The 14,335-nt window shown below is 35.3% G+C and overlaps 1 protein-coding gene across 6 annotated transcripts in view; it reads left to right on the forward strand.

The window, feature by feature from the left end:
* Window positions 1-14,335, forward strand: part of pdlim5a (PDZ and LIM domain 5a) — a 53,163-nt gene that overhangs the window by 21,565 nt on the left and 17,263 nt on the right. For 2 of the 6 annotated variants that reach the window (XM_032579044.1, XM_032579045.1), the window contains 4 exons: window positions 3,600-3,636; window positions 4,244-4,518; window positions 7,066-7,229; window positions 7,374-7,410. In XM_032579044.1, coding sequence (XP_032434935.1) covers window positions 3,600-3,636; window positions 4,244-4,518; window positions 7,066-7,229; window positions 7,374-7,410 — 513 coding nt within the window. Of the gene's footprint in view, window positions 1-3,599; window positions 3,637-4,096; window positions 4,519-5,459; window positions 5,483-6,628; window positions 6,650-6,767; window positions 6,792-7,065; window positions 7,230-7,373; window positions 7,411-14,335 lie in introns of all 6 variants that reach the window. The other 4 variants (XM_032579046.1, XM_032579047.1, XM_032579043.1 and 1 more) reach the window with 4 other exon arrangements.

Below are 14,335 nucleotides of genomic sequence, written 5' to 3' on the forward strand. Positions count from 1 at the left end.
TTTAAACATAGATTTTTTCCTCTGTCTGGTCAGTGTCAGGGATTCTGTTAGACGTCCATGTGATGTCATTCTCAGTGAAACGCCTGCAATGGCTTCTGCCAAGATAATAGTGGAAGGTAGACAGATAAGAAATGTGCACATCACAAAAACCCACTTGTACTCTGACAAATTGTTAACAGCTTGAAAAAAAAAAACCAACCTTGTACCCATACTCCTTTAGTATGAGATCTGAAAACCATTTTTGATGAGCTTGAGGGTTGATTTAAAAACCAATTTGACACATGAAAGTAAGTCTTAACATAAACCATATTGCCATTGTTTATATTTAATTGCTTTAGTGTGCTAAAGTTTGTTTTTTCCATTTAAAAGTTACAGTATGTATAAATTCACCAATTGAACTTCATATGCCAATAATTAGTAATATGTCAGTCATCACTAAAGATTGCTCTATTTCATTCAGTCCAATACATGATACATTATATTATGAGTTGTTATTCAAGATTTAAAATCAAGAAAATAAATTAAAAAAAAATACTGGATCTAAACCAGATAAAAATGTGAATGAAGAAAACTTCCAAAATGAAAAATTATCCAGATAGAATATTACAGAATAGGAAGCAAGAAAAAGGAATGGTCAAACGAACTTGGTTAGACATACTGTGGGTCTTTGTGTGAGTTTGCATTCGTTAAACATATTTCCAGGCCAGATGCTATGGAGGGAATATACTGTTCCTTGTAGTCTGTGTTATTGCACTCATCCAGTAAAATTTCCTGGACCAACCTCTCACGGCTGAATTCACTGTCACCACACCCAGCACACCACCTCACTGTATGTGTGTTTTTGTGTGAACGCACTTTGACCGGCTTTTGTACATTCACTCCCAGGAAAGAATCTGTCAAATAAACAGCGGGGCGATTCTTTAAAGGCTTAATTTATCGTAGTCTACTATTTCCTGTGCTTAGCTTTCTAAAAAAAAAAGTTTAATGAAAAGGAAGAACTTCGCATGAACATATACAGCATGAAAAATGTTTGTAATAAATTATTTGGATACCTGATTGGGTCATTTGGGAAAATAGTGAATTGCTCCTTGAGAGATCATTCACCACATACCAGCAGCATTTACATCTTAAAATGCATACTTTTATTTAAATATGCCTCCAATGTGCTATTTAACTTATATTTAACTTATAACCTTGATATTTTTTTTTGTTTTGTGCTCAACTCTCTACATAAGTTGCAATCAAGCCCAAAATTATTCCTGTTATTAAAAAAATAATAATTTATTATCATTTTTCTTCAACCATGATGTTTGTTTCACAGCTGATACTGATGCACTCAACCTTTGCACATTAACATTCTCACCATGCACATTCTTGCCCCACCTAACAGTGAGACAGTACTTGAAACAGCTCTCTGTTCAAAGGGTCTGGACATCCTGAACCTTTTTTTAACCTTGTCCATTTAAAAAGCTGGTGGTGTGTTGAGGCACAGGCCAAGCAACAATGTTTATGGGTGTGATTTGAGTACGAAGAGAATTGGCAGATTAAAAAGAAAAAGACAGCAAGAAATGCAGTGTAGTCATACTGGCATGACTTGAGAGGAGGGAGAATAGGTAACACTGTATTTGTTTTATGTTTTCAGACAATTCATGAGATTTAATATTTTTCACACAAAGTTGGTGAGTCTTTGACAAATATAACAAAAAACATAAACAATCTGATTAAAAGCTAAATAAATTAAATGTATGTTCTTAAACATTTGGGCTTCTAAAAAGCATTGAAGTAAGATGATTGCTTCTATATTTTTCTCTAGAAATAACGGAGGAGAAAAACCCTGAAGTTATCAGAATTAAAACTGGCAGGTCAGACCAAAATGAAAACAGTAATCAGCGTGATCCAAAAACATCCCAATGCTCTCCAAAGGACGGATTTCTTGGGTAAAGTTTCTGATGTAGTAAAATTTCAAACTCAATTGACTTTTGTGTAGTGTAGCCTTTAATCAGGAAATATTTATGAAACTCAATACTTAAATTGACACCGAAGGTCATGAGAATATCACTGTGGAAAACTGAGTTTTTTACTTAAAAAAAATATACATTTGATACAAATTCTCAAAAGCAAGGGAAAGCCTTTGTGATAACATTAGACTCTGACTTAAATACCTCTTCTACTCTGGTATATGACGGCAACATATTTCCATGCTGCTGTTTTCCTGTTATAGATGCTTTGTAATTGAGGCAACAGCTCACTGGGGTGACAGAGTCATATATATAATCCCTACTTGATACCCCAGTCTTCCCCTTCATACCTCATGTGCCAGATATATTTTCATCCCACAACTTGTGCAAGCAAAGGCTGTCCACAGATAAACTGAGTACTAGGTAGACTATTTACAGAATCGTGTGTCCATGGAAACTTGCATGGATAAAGGTGACGCAGTCTTAGTGAGGCTATGTGAAATATAGGGTGTGCTCTGTCAGTCAGCAATGTATTTTAAGCTTAGCATTATTCTGCTTTTGGTCGAGCCTTTATGGCATATACTAATACATTGTCAAAGTAATGTATTCTCACCCCATTTACTTAACACCATTTAAGAAACATGGCCATAGTATCAGTGCATCGTTGGCAAACCAGCGGGAAACAAGAGTCAAACAGAAAAGGCCAAACAAGTATCTGTATCTGTGGACTAATGTCTTCACAGTCGGAGTGTTGGTTCATTTTCAGAGCTGAAGGACACGGAGCTCCCTGAGAACGAGTCCAGAGGGGGTTGCTCTGAAAGAAATGCAAGGCAGCTGACGTTTGTGTGTCTTCAGTTACAGTTCGGTTTACTTAGCCTTTGAATTTATGGAAACAATTTTTACTCTTTATCGCAAGTTGTGAAAAGTTATTTATAAGCTATATTTATTTTGCAAATGTACACACATTACCACTGATGTTTGAATCTAGTCCTAACTGCTGTTGACTGAATTAGTTTCAGCATATTAGAGAATATAGTATGATTCAACAAAGGTTCATTTCAACAGATGAAATATGATTTAAATGTTAGAATAGCACTAAATCATTTTGTGATTTGTAAGTAAATGAAGTGTATGAGGGTAAGAATGTTCCTAAAAAAGTCTTTCATGGATGACCTGGCACAAATAGGCATTTACGGTATGAACACAAAGGGTATCAGACTTATACAGACCTTTGTTGAATGAAAACAGCTGTTTTCAAAAGACTTTGAACAATGCCACATTTCCCCACTCATGCAACTCATGTTTCACTCTTTGACATGCAGACGTAGCCAGAACCATTTGGATTCTGTCAGAGCCGATGACAGAAATTTTTTCACATTGGTTTTAATGCTCACAGCTCAGGTTCAGTAGTAATTCACCGTGAGTGCCTTTCTTTTTTCTTTTTTTTTTTTAAAAACCCTCAATAACGTCTGAAACTTTGACAGTATAGTTTCCATCAATACCAGTAAATACTCCGGAAGCGTTTTTGTAATTTTACCCAAGTAGAAAAAGTTTTTAAGGAGTATTTTGATATGAAAAATAATGTGGTGGACAATAATAATAATTTCATCCTTTTTTCTCCTTCTTTTCACTCCTTTACAGATCCAGTGTTTCTAAGCCTCCTCCAGTGGCACCAAAGGTAATGTAAAATTATTTTCATGAAATAAGTCAAAACCTTTTCTGTAAAAATACAATTGCCAAATATGACAATTCTTTAAAAAGTTGCACATGTGAAATAAAGACATTGTGCTATTTGCATAGATGTTATTTAGGTGAAAACTGATTAGAATTATTATCCTATGAAAAGCTACTGAATGTCTTGAACTTGTCTTTAAGAGCATCACACCCTTCTGAAACAATGCCGTACATAATTTTTGTTGCATGTCCTCACTTATTTACATTGAACTGTTTGATAAAACACTGATGCTTTCCTAGAACCCTGGCTGAACACAGCCTGTAAAAACTAATCCATTATTTTAAAAAGTACTTCATTCATTTGTTTTTATTGGACACAAACACATATGGGAGGCATCCTTGTTTTATGCTTTGATTTAATTTATTTTTGTGTGTATTTGCATGTTCTTTTGTTGTATTGATAGGACAACCGAACAGACCTCATAAAACCAGTAGCCATCACCCATCCCTCTGTTTCACAACATCCCCAGTCTCAGGGCTCTGCCCCTTACAAAAAGGCCCCCAGACCTTATGGGGGTTGCAGCTCTGATGGTGTATACTCTCCTTCACAGTCACCTTTCACCACCTTCATCCCTTCCCCATCCTCTGCCTTCACTCCTGCTTCATCCCACATTGGTCCTCCCCCTTCCTCTCTTCTTCCTCCTTTGATCTCTTACCCATCCTCTGCATCCTCTTCCTCCTCCCCTCCTGTCCTGGTTGCGCCTCAGCCATCAGTGTATAACACACCGATCAACCTCTACTCAACTGAAAATGCGTGTGAGGTGGCCATGGGGCAAAGGCGGGGCCTGTTGGAGAGTCAGGGAGGAACCTTACCACATTTTAATGGGTGAGTGGCAGACTCATTAACTAATCAGATTAATTAATCCATTATTGGTATCCTGTTTTTTTTATCTTTCTCTTTGAGATTCTTAGAACCTGCCACTTAGTTTCTTCCCTAACTGTATCACAGAATTTCTCTACTTTGCCTCTAAATGACTTCAAACTAAAATATTAACCTTTAGGCATATAAATAAAGCTTTAATTGTGATAATGTAATTTTGAGTGGCATAGTGAGAAATGGGTCTACATTCTGCCACCTTTTTGTTGAGCATGTTTTGAGCATACTGTTTAAATAATTAAGAGAAGGATGCAACTTCAGCATTCAGCTTGACATGTTAGAGACCTCAAAGACAGAAACAATGTGTAGACCACCTCCCATCACACTTCATTTACCCTCATCTGCAGTTTAGGTATGTTTGGTTTGTTACTATCATTTTAATTTCTCTGATGGGATAGTAACAAACACATTTTAGATTTCTAGGATAAAATTAAAAATCATTTGTTTCATTTTTACTTTCCCATTAAGTTCTAGGATTACCACACAGTTTTGTGTTTTCTAGGCACTTTTGAAAATTGTTAGTGGTTTCTCTTTCTCTGGCAGTCGGAGAAAGAGAGAGATCAATATGAGCCTTCATACTTACATGAACATTATTCATGAAATAATTAGATAATTTTCCATACTATGCCTGTTTAATCACAGAGACTTCACTCTATCTTGTTTGCAGATTATACCTTTTTTAGTTTGTTGCTGGAAATATGTAAACAAGCTGGTGTTTAGGGGCAGCATGCTTTCCTCTTGCCTGCTTGTGTGCATGTTGTGTGATTTGATGTTTCAGAAGGGAGTCATGAGCAAAAAGTTTCAATTTCTGTTGATAGACTTGTTCACAAGTACATAATCTATGATCTCTGTTTTCTCTTTATTTCATCCTTTATCTTTCTGCTTTCCAGAACACGTCTCGTCCAGTCACAAAGTTAGTGTCTGAAGCATGTTGAGTGTTTGCTCTGGTGTTTTTTAGCTGATACTTGTAAATCTCAGCGTCTATGCCCACTTATTTGACTTATTGACATCTTTTTCTTCTGACTGTTAACATTTGAATTTAATTTTACTTTTAGTCGTCTCGTCATTATTTGCACAAATGTTTTCAAAGACAGATAAGCTGTTTAGCTGGTATTTTCGTGAAGCAAGCTATTGTTTGATTAGCCAGATGAAATAGTCACCATTCAGTCAGTTTCTGGGAAAAAAAGCTGACATTAGATTACATTTTGCACTTGTAATTATGAGCGGATTTTAAAAAACGGCACAAAACTGAATCACAAATACACATTTTATTTCACAGGAGTGCAGAGTTTTCAATTACAAAATATTTTAGCCAATAGTTGTGCGCATAAATATTTCTTTTTCAAAATGGATGTGTGTTCAATTAAATATTCGGGGCTACTTACTGCAGAATCTGCACTTGATCAAACACAGTGTGAATCTTTAGCAGATAGCACACATACGCAGCATTACCAACCTTCCTACAAGTAATACATTTCAGTATCCACATCACTGTTTCTATAAATAGAATGTGTTATTGACACTCATAAATCAGACAATTCAGCGTGCTGGGAAAGATAGCAAGAGAGGGTGTATTTATAGATAATTGATTGAGACACACTCAGTGTGTATCAATGTGTTGGTTTCTCCTGGGAGTTGATTTACTGACTGTGACAGACAATTCATCAGCTTGCTACCAAGCAATACTTTATATTTACTGTACATACACACATGCAAACAAACTGAACACATTTATATTTTCAGGTTGCTTTGCACCACCAAAAGTGAAAAACAGCATATCTTTATAACATTTGATTAAAGATGACTGAAATTCTACACATACAGACTTGTACACTGTTTGAAAGCACCACCATGTGGTTGAAAATAAAACTTAAATATTGCAGATTTAGAGAACATAATGTTCTGCTGTTGTGTTGTGCTCATGTTGCTATTTGTATTCCACAAGGTCATTTTCTTTTTCTTTATGGTCTTGTTTTATATGAACACATTTCCATCAAATACTTGCCCAGAAGTTAATGACTTTCTATCGCTTTGTCCTTTTTCTTTGATGCTCCATTAGTGGACCTCAAAATACTTTAAAGTAAGTCTTAACACAATTCAGTTGTTTTTTTTAATAAAAGATATGAAGGCTGCTGTTTTATAGCCCCTTTCCTTTATTTGGACTCTATATTGCCTTGTTTTTCTCCTTGATTTCCAAGAAAACCTCTGCATCTGCCTCCAAGGTATCATGCTGGTTTAAAAAGTACACCAAGTCCATTTAATAAAGTGTGGTGTGGCCCTTTTCACATTCTAATTAGCACTACTGTGTGAAGCAGTTCCATCTCATCTAGTCATCTAACAAACTTATTTCATTCCATGAAACTCAATATGTACTGCTAAAAATATGGAGTAACCACCACCATAAACTCCAGAAGAATGGAAAGATAAATTAGCTTTAAAAAGTACTTTCAGATGTGATCTTTCCCTCATTCATCTGTCTTTTCTCCGTATTCCTAGGAAACATATTGTGGACACAGACATCCATTTTTACCATGTGCCTACTCACGCTGATGCCAGTAGAAAGCGCATAATGGAGGACACAGAGGACTGGCGTCCACGCACGGGCACCACCCAGTCCCGATCTTTCAGGATTCTGGCTCAGATCACAGGCACGGAGAACGGTACGACAGAAATGGAAATTAACCATTTTATGCATTTTTTGTTTAATTAACTATTACTAAACATATCTGAATGTAACAAAATTAATCACTTGTACAGTACATTTTGGAGGATATTCATTTGATTTAAATTTTTTTTCCTTCTAGTTCAAAATGAAGAAGCTGATGCATCAAAGAAGACAAAGTAAGTGCATCTAAAAAAGAGAGTTTTAATTTAGTTGTTTTCTGTGGTTGCTTTGTTGTCATTCAACTTGCTTATTTGAATGTTTAGTATAAAATTTCCATATATGAAGTGAACCAAAAGACTTATACCAACTCTTTGTGACACAATATGTGCAATCAGCCTAAGATGTTGACAGCCAATTAGCAGGTATTAAACCTGATCTTCAGTCAAAACTTCATGCAGTGAAGATTTCCAACTTAAATAATTCCAACTTGTGACATTTTGAACGCTTATTTCATGTTGCTCAATATTGATTTCACACCTATTTGTAATGAATGTGCATATCAGTACTGTTGAAATGTGAATGTGACAGCCTTGCTGTGCTGCATGTTATGTAACTCATGATTGTGTGGTTGAGAATCATGACTCTGCCACAGTTGTGTTGTTATGTGACGTGACCTCTTGACCCTTCGTGCTCTTGTTGGTTTGCTGTGACAAGTTACTTAAGCCGTTGCTTCCAATTGTCTGTGCTGGTGTGTGGCATTAATCATAATGCATTTGTTGTTATTTGTGTTTGGGCCTTTTTTATTCCAATAATGAAAGTGGAGATTTTCATCTGAATGCTTTTTGACCATCATCAGCTTCTATTGGTAACTGGCATCATTGCGCTTTCTTTCTGGCATGGGCTTTAATCCATTTCCTCGTAGTTTTGTTGAGAATGATTATTGCCATTTATTCAAGTTCTTCTTTTATGTTTCTTCTGTTGCTCTTCTCTCTCCTTATTTTTTCCTCCCTTTTCCTGCTGTGTTCTGGATGGCAGCGTGAACAAGAATACCACTCGACTTGTGGTTGGACCCAAGTACAACGAGCTGAGAAACTGGCACCATGGAGTGTCCGCTCGCACCCTGAATGTCCAGTAGACTATGTGTGTGTATCGGTGTGTGTCTGTGTGTGTGGATCTGTGGGTGTTAGTGGTTGTATGCTGCTGTATTTGTATATCCCTGGGGTGTTAGGTCTCTATGTGAGGAAGATTGCTAAGATTGGAAAAAAGTCTAGTGATACTAAGGAAGTAAAAGAAAATAATACTGGAATGAGAGCTGTACACGTGAAAGCTTATTTCTCATGGTTTTGCATCTCTATGGATTTTCTATTTTCAGTCAGTTTTCAAAGCAGATGGACTTTTCTAATACTTCATCATTCTACTGCAAATCACTTGTAAGCTTCAGTTGAATAATGCTCCAAGATGAGTTTCATGTGCATTTGAAACTTTATGTATACAATCTGATCATTATCCAAATTAGGCCATATAATGACCCAATAAAAGCATAGGAAACATATGGAACAAATGAAAAACAAGATGGTGGTATCATGGCCAGAATAAAGTACCCTGTCCTGACACGGTAAGGCAGAGAAATTCATACAAAATAGAGTTCAACAAAAGAGCCTTTATTTTCTCGTGCTTAGATCCAACTGAAACACGTTCGTTAAAATAAATTGTAGGATAAGAAACATTGTGTCCACAGCTTTTATTAAAAGATGCCTTGCTTGTCTTGAAGCTTTTTCTTCTTTCTTTGAACACTAAATATCTTTTTTATGATAGACTCAGATCAGATCCATTTTTAATGGATGATTCATCATCATACTTAGCCCAGAACATAGCAACCCATTTGGTCATATAATAAAAGGTAAACAAATCTCTGTTAGAAAAAGTAGTCATTTTAGTGAAATGGTTTTGCTTCTGTTTTATTGTTAATTTACACTTTCTTTTTCCACTTCTTACTTTATCTGTGTGTCTTTGAACCTGCTTTAACTATCCATGGTCCTGCAATTCTGCCAAAGAAATTAAATGCATTAAAGAAAATGTGTTACAGTATGTAAAAGTATTTATTTTGAATGTTGATAGACAGGTTTATTGAACGACACTTTGAAGAGTAAGATACAATATCCTTGTATTAAATATGTATACAGCATATCTGAACAAATGACAACAATTGGTGAAGTAATTCTCTTGAAGGAATTTGATGTTTTCACGTCGCCTTTTCCTGAATGATTTAAATAAGTCATTTTAAAGACAAGTGAACTATGCAGTAACAATACAATCATTTAATATAGCTATTCTTCTGTCTTTAATCTTATTGTACTTGCAGTTTGGTGAAATAGAGAATGACACCCTTGATAAAGGAATTAAATATTTTCAAGATCTATTAAAACAATATATCTGCTTAAATTTTAAATTTCAAAATTTGACCTGTACCACTTGTGATGTTTCTACTAGAGTGGAATTAAAACTGTAAGAGTAACTGATGCAAGACATTTGCTCTGTGATTTCACCTGATAGTTCAGAAATGTCTATGGGATTAAAGTGCATTTGTATTATGGTTTTCTGTACATCTGAAAATATGTAAATAAACACAAAACCACTAACTTTGATTGGTTTAATTAAATAAAATCCTTTTAAGGTATTATTTTTTCATAGTCATTAAACACTTTCAATTGCTGGACTTTCTAAAATGTGTCACCAATTCTAAAATAAAGTTGCAAGGGAAAACATCGATAGTTTTATCCTGATGAATAAAATCCTGTAGTAGCTAAGCAATTAATATTGCACAATTTTATAGTTTGTGCACACTCATTGTCTATTTTTTATTTTGTTTGATGGCTATGCGAAATAAAGCAGAGTGCTCACAATGAAATTATATAATAAAGTTTATTATAAACTTTGAACTACACCTCTTCACTCTCTCGACTCCTTGCTCACTCTTATGGATGAGCAGTACACAAGTCTACATGAAACAATAACTTTACTGTCATCCCACTGCCTTAAACAACATAAGTATTTTAGACCATCTCAGTGAATCAGAATGTAATTAAAAAATACATTTATTTACATTGAATCTCAATTCCAGATTTATCACACAGAATGATACATTTGATGTGTTTATTTCTGTTAATTTTCATGATTATGGTTTAAAGCTAATTGAAACCTAAAATTGAGTGTCTCAGAAGATTATACACTGTATGATGGATTATATACCATCATACAGTTTAGATGTAAACTGTATGATGGTGGCCACCATAAAACAGTTTAAAATACAAAGGATGGCCTTCAGAAAAGTATATTTATTTACTAATTGTACTAAGTATTCATGTCCTGTGGCTCTTTTGAGGTGTCAATAAAGCACAGGTGGCTTTGATAGAAGCCTTATGTTTGTCTGCATTGTTGGGATCCAGTGCTTGGCATCTTCCTCTTCCTCCATACATTTTCAAAGAAGTGAGGGTCAGGGGTCAGAAGGGACTTAGCACAAGGAATGCAATCATTTTAGCCCTGGATAAGCCTCAGTGTGGTAAGTTTTGAAACACAGGCTCCAGTTCTTGTCCTGTTAATAACCAAGAAAACTCTGGAATGTGCTTTGTTTCACAATCCCCTCAAGGCTGCAATTGTAACTGTTGCTTTTTTGACTACAGTTTTTCTTTCACTCAACTTTCCATTAATTTATTTGGATAAACCACTCTAATTTGTTATTATGATGCCATCAAATGTTTGCTGTAGAAGCACAGAAAAATCTAAAACATCAAAGACATTTTTAATCGTTTCATTAAATAAGTGAAACAGAAGGGATAGGTGTATACTTTATTTTAACCAGGAAAATAACTTAATGAGATGAAAAGCCTCTTTTCCCAAAGCTTTTCATTTCAGTAAGTTGAAATGAAAAGCCAGATCACAGATCAAAAGTGATCTGGCCAAGACAGCAGTATAATACATGCAACCAACAAACTTGCAGAATATTTTGCATGGGCTGCGTCTTAAGGGCCTCTAGGTTTTGAGAACTTTTGGTCTGTTTTTCATCTGACAAAATGTTGACGTATTTTTCAAATGTAGCTCTTTCTTCAAGCTCAAAATCAGTTAGTAGTGATTGATAATAATTAAGTCATTTTCATTTGACTAGGTGCTTCACCAACTTGTAATCTGTTTATTGCAGAAATATTTGAGCAAGGATGTTGTGAAGCCTAATTCTTGCCTGGAATAGTTTGATAATAAAATAATTTTCCACCTTCATTTCTTTTTTCTCAAAACAGCAGTTTTCATTGTTCACCACTAGATGGAGGCATACATTTTAAAATGTTTGAGTTTGTAATGGCTATGATGGTGGCAACCATAATTTTTAATGCGCAGTGAGAAACTGGTACACATAAAGATAATTGTTTTACACTGACGTGGGTCCTGCACAAAAACACACCATTTACAAAATAATGAAAGTTTTACAATGCTTAAAATATTCTGTAACATTCTGTAACTTGGTTTATTGATTTATTTATTTATTTATTTATTTTTTAAATTCTGACCTGACTAAGTCATACTGATGATTTATTTTTATTGCATGCTGTGAAAACAGTAATATTCATTATGGTGCTTTTAGATGAAAGTACTTTCCACGCAGGCTTGCCTTCTGCCCCCTCCAATAAGCCTCCAGTAGCCCCATATGACCTGTCCAACACACGAGCTCTGTTCATAGTAAATGAAGTGTGCCAATTCACTGCAGTGTTAATGTGGCTTTCACTTTGAAACAATCATCAGTTTTTCAGAGTGTTCCCTGTCAACAGCTTATTCTTTCCTTCACTGCATTAGTTAATACATTATAAATCCCTTTGAGATTAATAAAGACCAATTCCTAAGTCACTTAAGGTTTTCTCCTTTTTCCTGCTTTTTTTTTTTTTTTTACATTGTTACAGGGTGTATAAAAATCTAACTAGCTAACTGGTTCACTAGAATTTTTCACCAAATTTCTCAATTAAAAATAAGAAAAATATCCTTCCTCTACATTTACAATTGATATTCCTTAAATTGTTTTATGTATGTGAAACATAAATGAAATGTGAAAATTCACTTATTTATTCTTTGAAGTCTACGTTTGACATATTTTATGCATTCATATTTAAGTAGCAAGAAAATGAGAACAGTTTCATGAAGAGCAGTGCAAGATAACAAATCAGACTCTTACTATCAATGTGCCAGATTTTGCAGTCGCAAGGGTGTTCTTCGACGCAGCTTTTTTTCAGGTCGTTACATTTTTGGGGAAAACTCAAATATAGCTAGGCATCCATACAATATATTGTTCCAGATGGAAGGGCTTGCACTGCCACTGATGCCCAAACCTGACATTAACTGTGGATACATGACCAAACTTACAAAAATGTTTGGGAAATTGCGAAGATAGAAAACAAAGAGAAGATTGAGGAAATATGTGAGATAATTGCAATAATATTGCAATTGTGTGTTTTTGCAGCCCTGGTTTTAATCTGAGCATGGTGGTCTGGTTTTATTTATTTATTTGTTTATCAATTCATACTTTTTTGATTGATTTAATAAATCAGTTAGCTAGTCATGTTTACTTCCTTGTTTTTATTGAGGTTTTCATTTTTGTATAAACTAGTTATTTTCTCAACACTTATTATTTTCTGTCTTGTCCTATAGTGTTTTCGTATACTTTTTTTTAGTTAGAGTAAATGAAAGGAATTAAATGAATAGTTTTGCATGACCTATAAAGTGTTGATCTTTTTCATGGTATTAGCCTTTTGTTATTAGCTTTTTGTTGTTTTTATAAGATATTTCATTAAGTTTAAATGCAGAGCTATTTTTTTCCTTTACATAAAATACTTGAAATACTTTCATACATATCCGGAAAGCTGTTAAGTTGAGCACCTATATTTATCCAACAGCATAAATAATAGCCCTGAACATGCCATCCATGACAGTGAAAAGTCCATGTTTATTCAAACCATGCCAGCACCACAAGACACTGGACATGTGTCTGTGTGGCGACAGTTCATTGCTACTATAACATTCTGTGGTCGCTGTAAAACAACTTGGCAGCATCTCAGAGAGATCAGTCATCAGTCAGTGGAAACAACTGGACACCCGGGCCATGAAGCAATAAAAGGTCTGCATGTGTCTGTTGGAATGGGTGTCTGTATAAATAAATGGATGACTTTGTCATAGTATGAGTGTGAATCTCCACACATGGATAGTATAGTGCGCATGTGAGGACTGAGTTTCATCCAGAGCATATCACACTGCTAAATTATAGACCATCTGTTGTGTGGCAGGGAGATCTGCTGGACAGCAGTCAGCTGTGTTAATGAAACATTTGTCCAATGCTCAAATGAAACCCACACTTTTATGAGTTGCATAAAACAAGTTTTTCTTATACCTACAATACACATTTTATTATACATTATGTCAATAATGAGATCTGCTCTGTTTTCCCTCATTAAAATTTCCAACAAAGGTCACAATTTGGCAGCTTTTGGAATAGTGGAGTTGTTGTATGCTGGTTTGAATGCAGTGGGTCACAAAACAAAATGACAATAGTAAACAAATCTGCTTGGCTCGCTTTCCTCGACTTCTTCTTTAATTATCCCTTGTTGTTGACAGGATTCATATGGGGCCCAGTGAATCCAGATGGTCAGCATTAATTGAGTACAATCAAACCCGAAATAAACATCCCTTGCATTCAATTTCAGATATAATTTGCCTGATTGGAGGAGAATATTAATGCGCTGTCATGTAATGAGTTCTAATGAATGATGAACTGAGTAACATCTTATTTCCTGTTCTATTTGTCACATGTCATTAGCCATACAATGTGACTAAAGGGAATCGAGGTTGTCAAAATGTTGGGACGGACTGAATAAATAGATCCTTTAATAATATTTTAGTTATTATGGCTTGATGTGGGCTGCGCAGTTGGTAGCACTGTTGCCATGCAGCAAGAAGGTCCTGGGTTCGATTCCCGGCCGGGGTCTTTGCATGTTCTCCCTGTGCATGCGTGGGTTCTCCGGCTTCCTCCCACAGTCCAAAAACATGACTGTCAGGTTATGTTTTTGGACTGTCTCTCTAAATTCTTCCTAGGTGTGAGTGTGTGTGTGCATGGTTGTTTGTCCTGTA

The sequence above is a fragment of the Xiphophorus hellerii genome, chromosome 12 (genome assembly GCF_003331165.1).
Source record: "Xiphophorus hellerii strain 12219 chromosome 12, Xiphophorus_hellerii-4.1, whole genome shotgun sequence".
NCBI classification, from domain to species: Eukaryota; Metazoa; Chordata; class Actinopteri; order Cyprinodontiformes; family Poeciliidae; genus Xiphophorus; species Xiphophorus hellerii.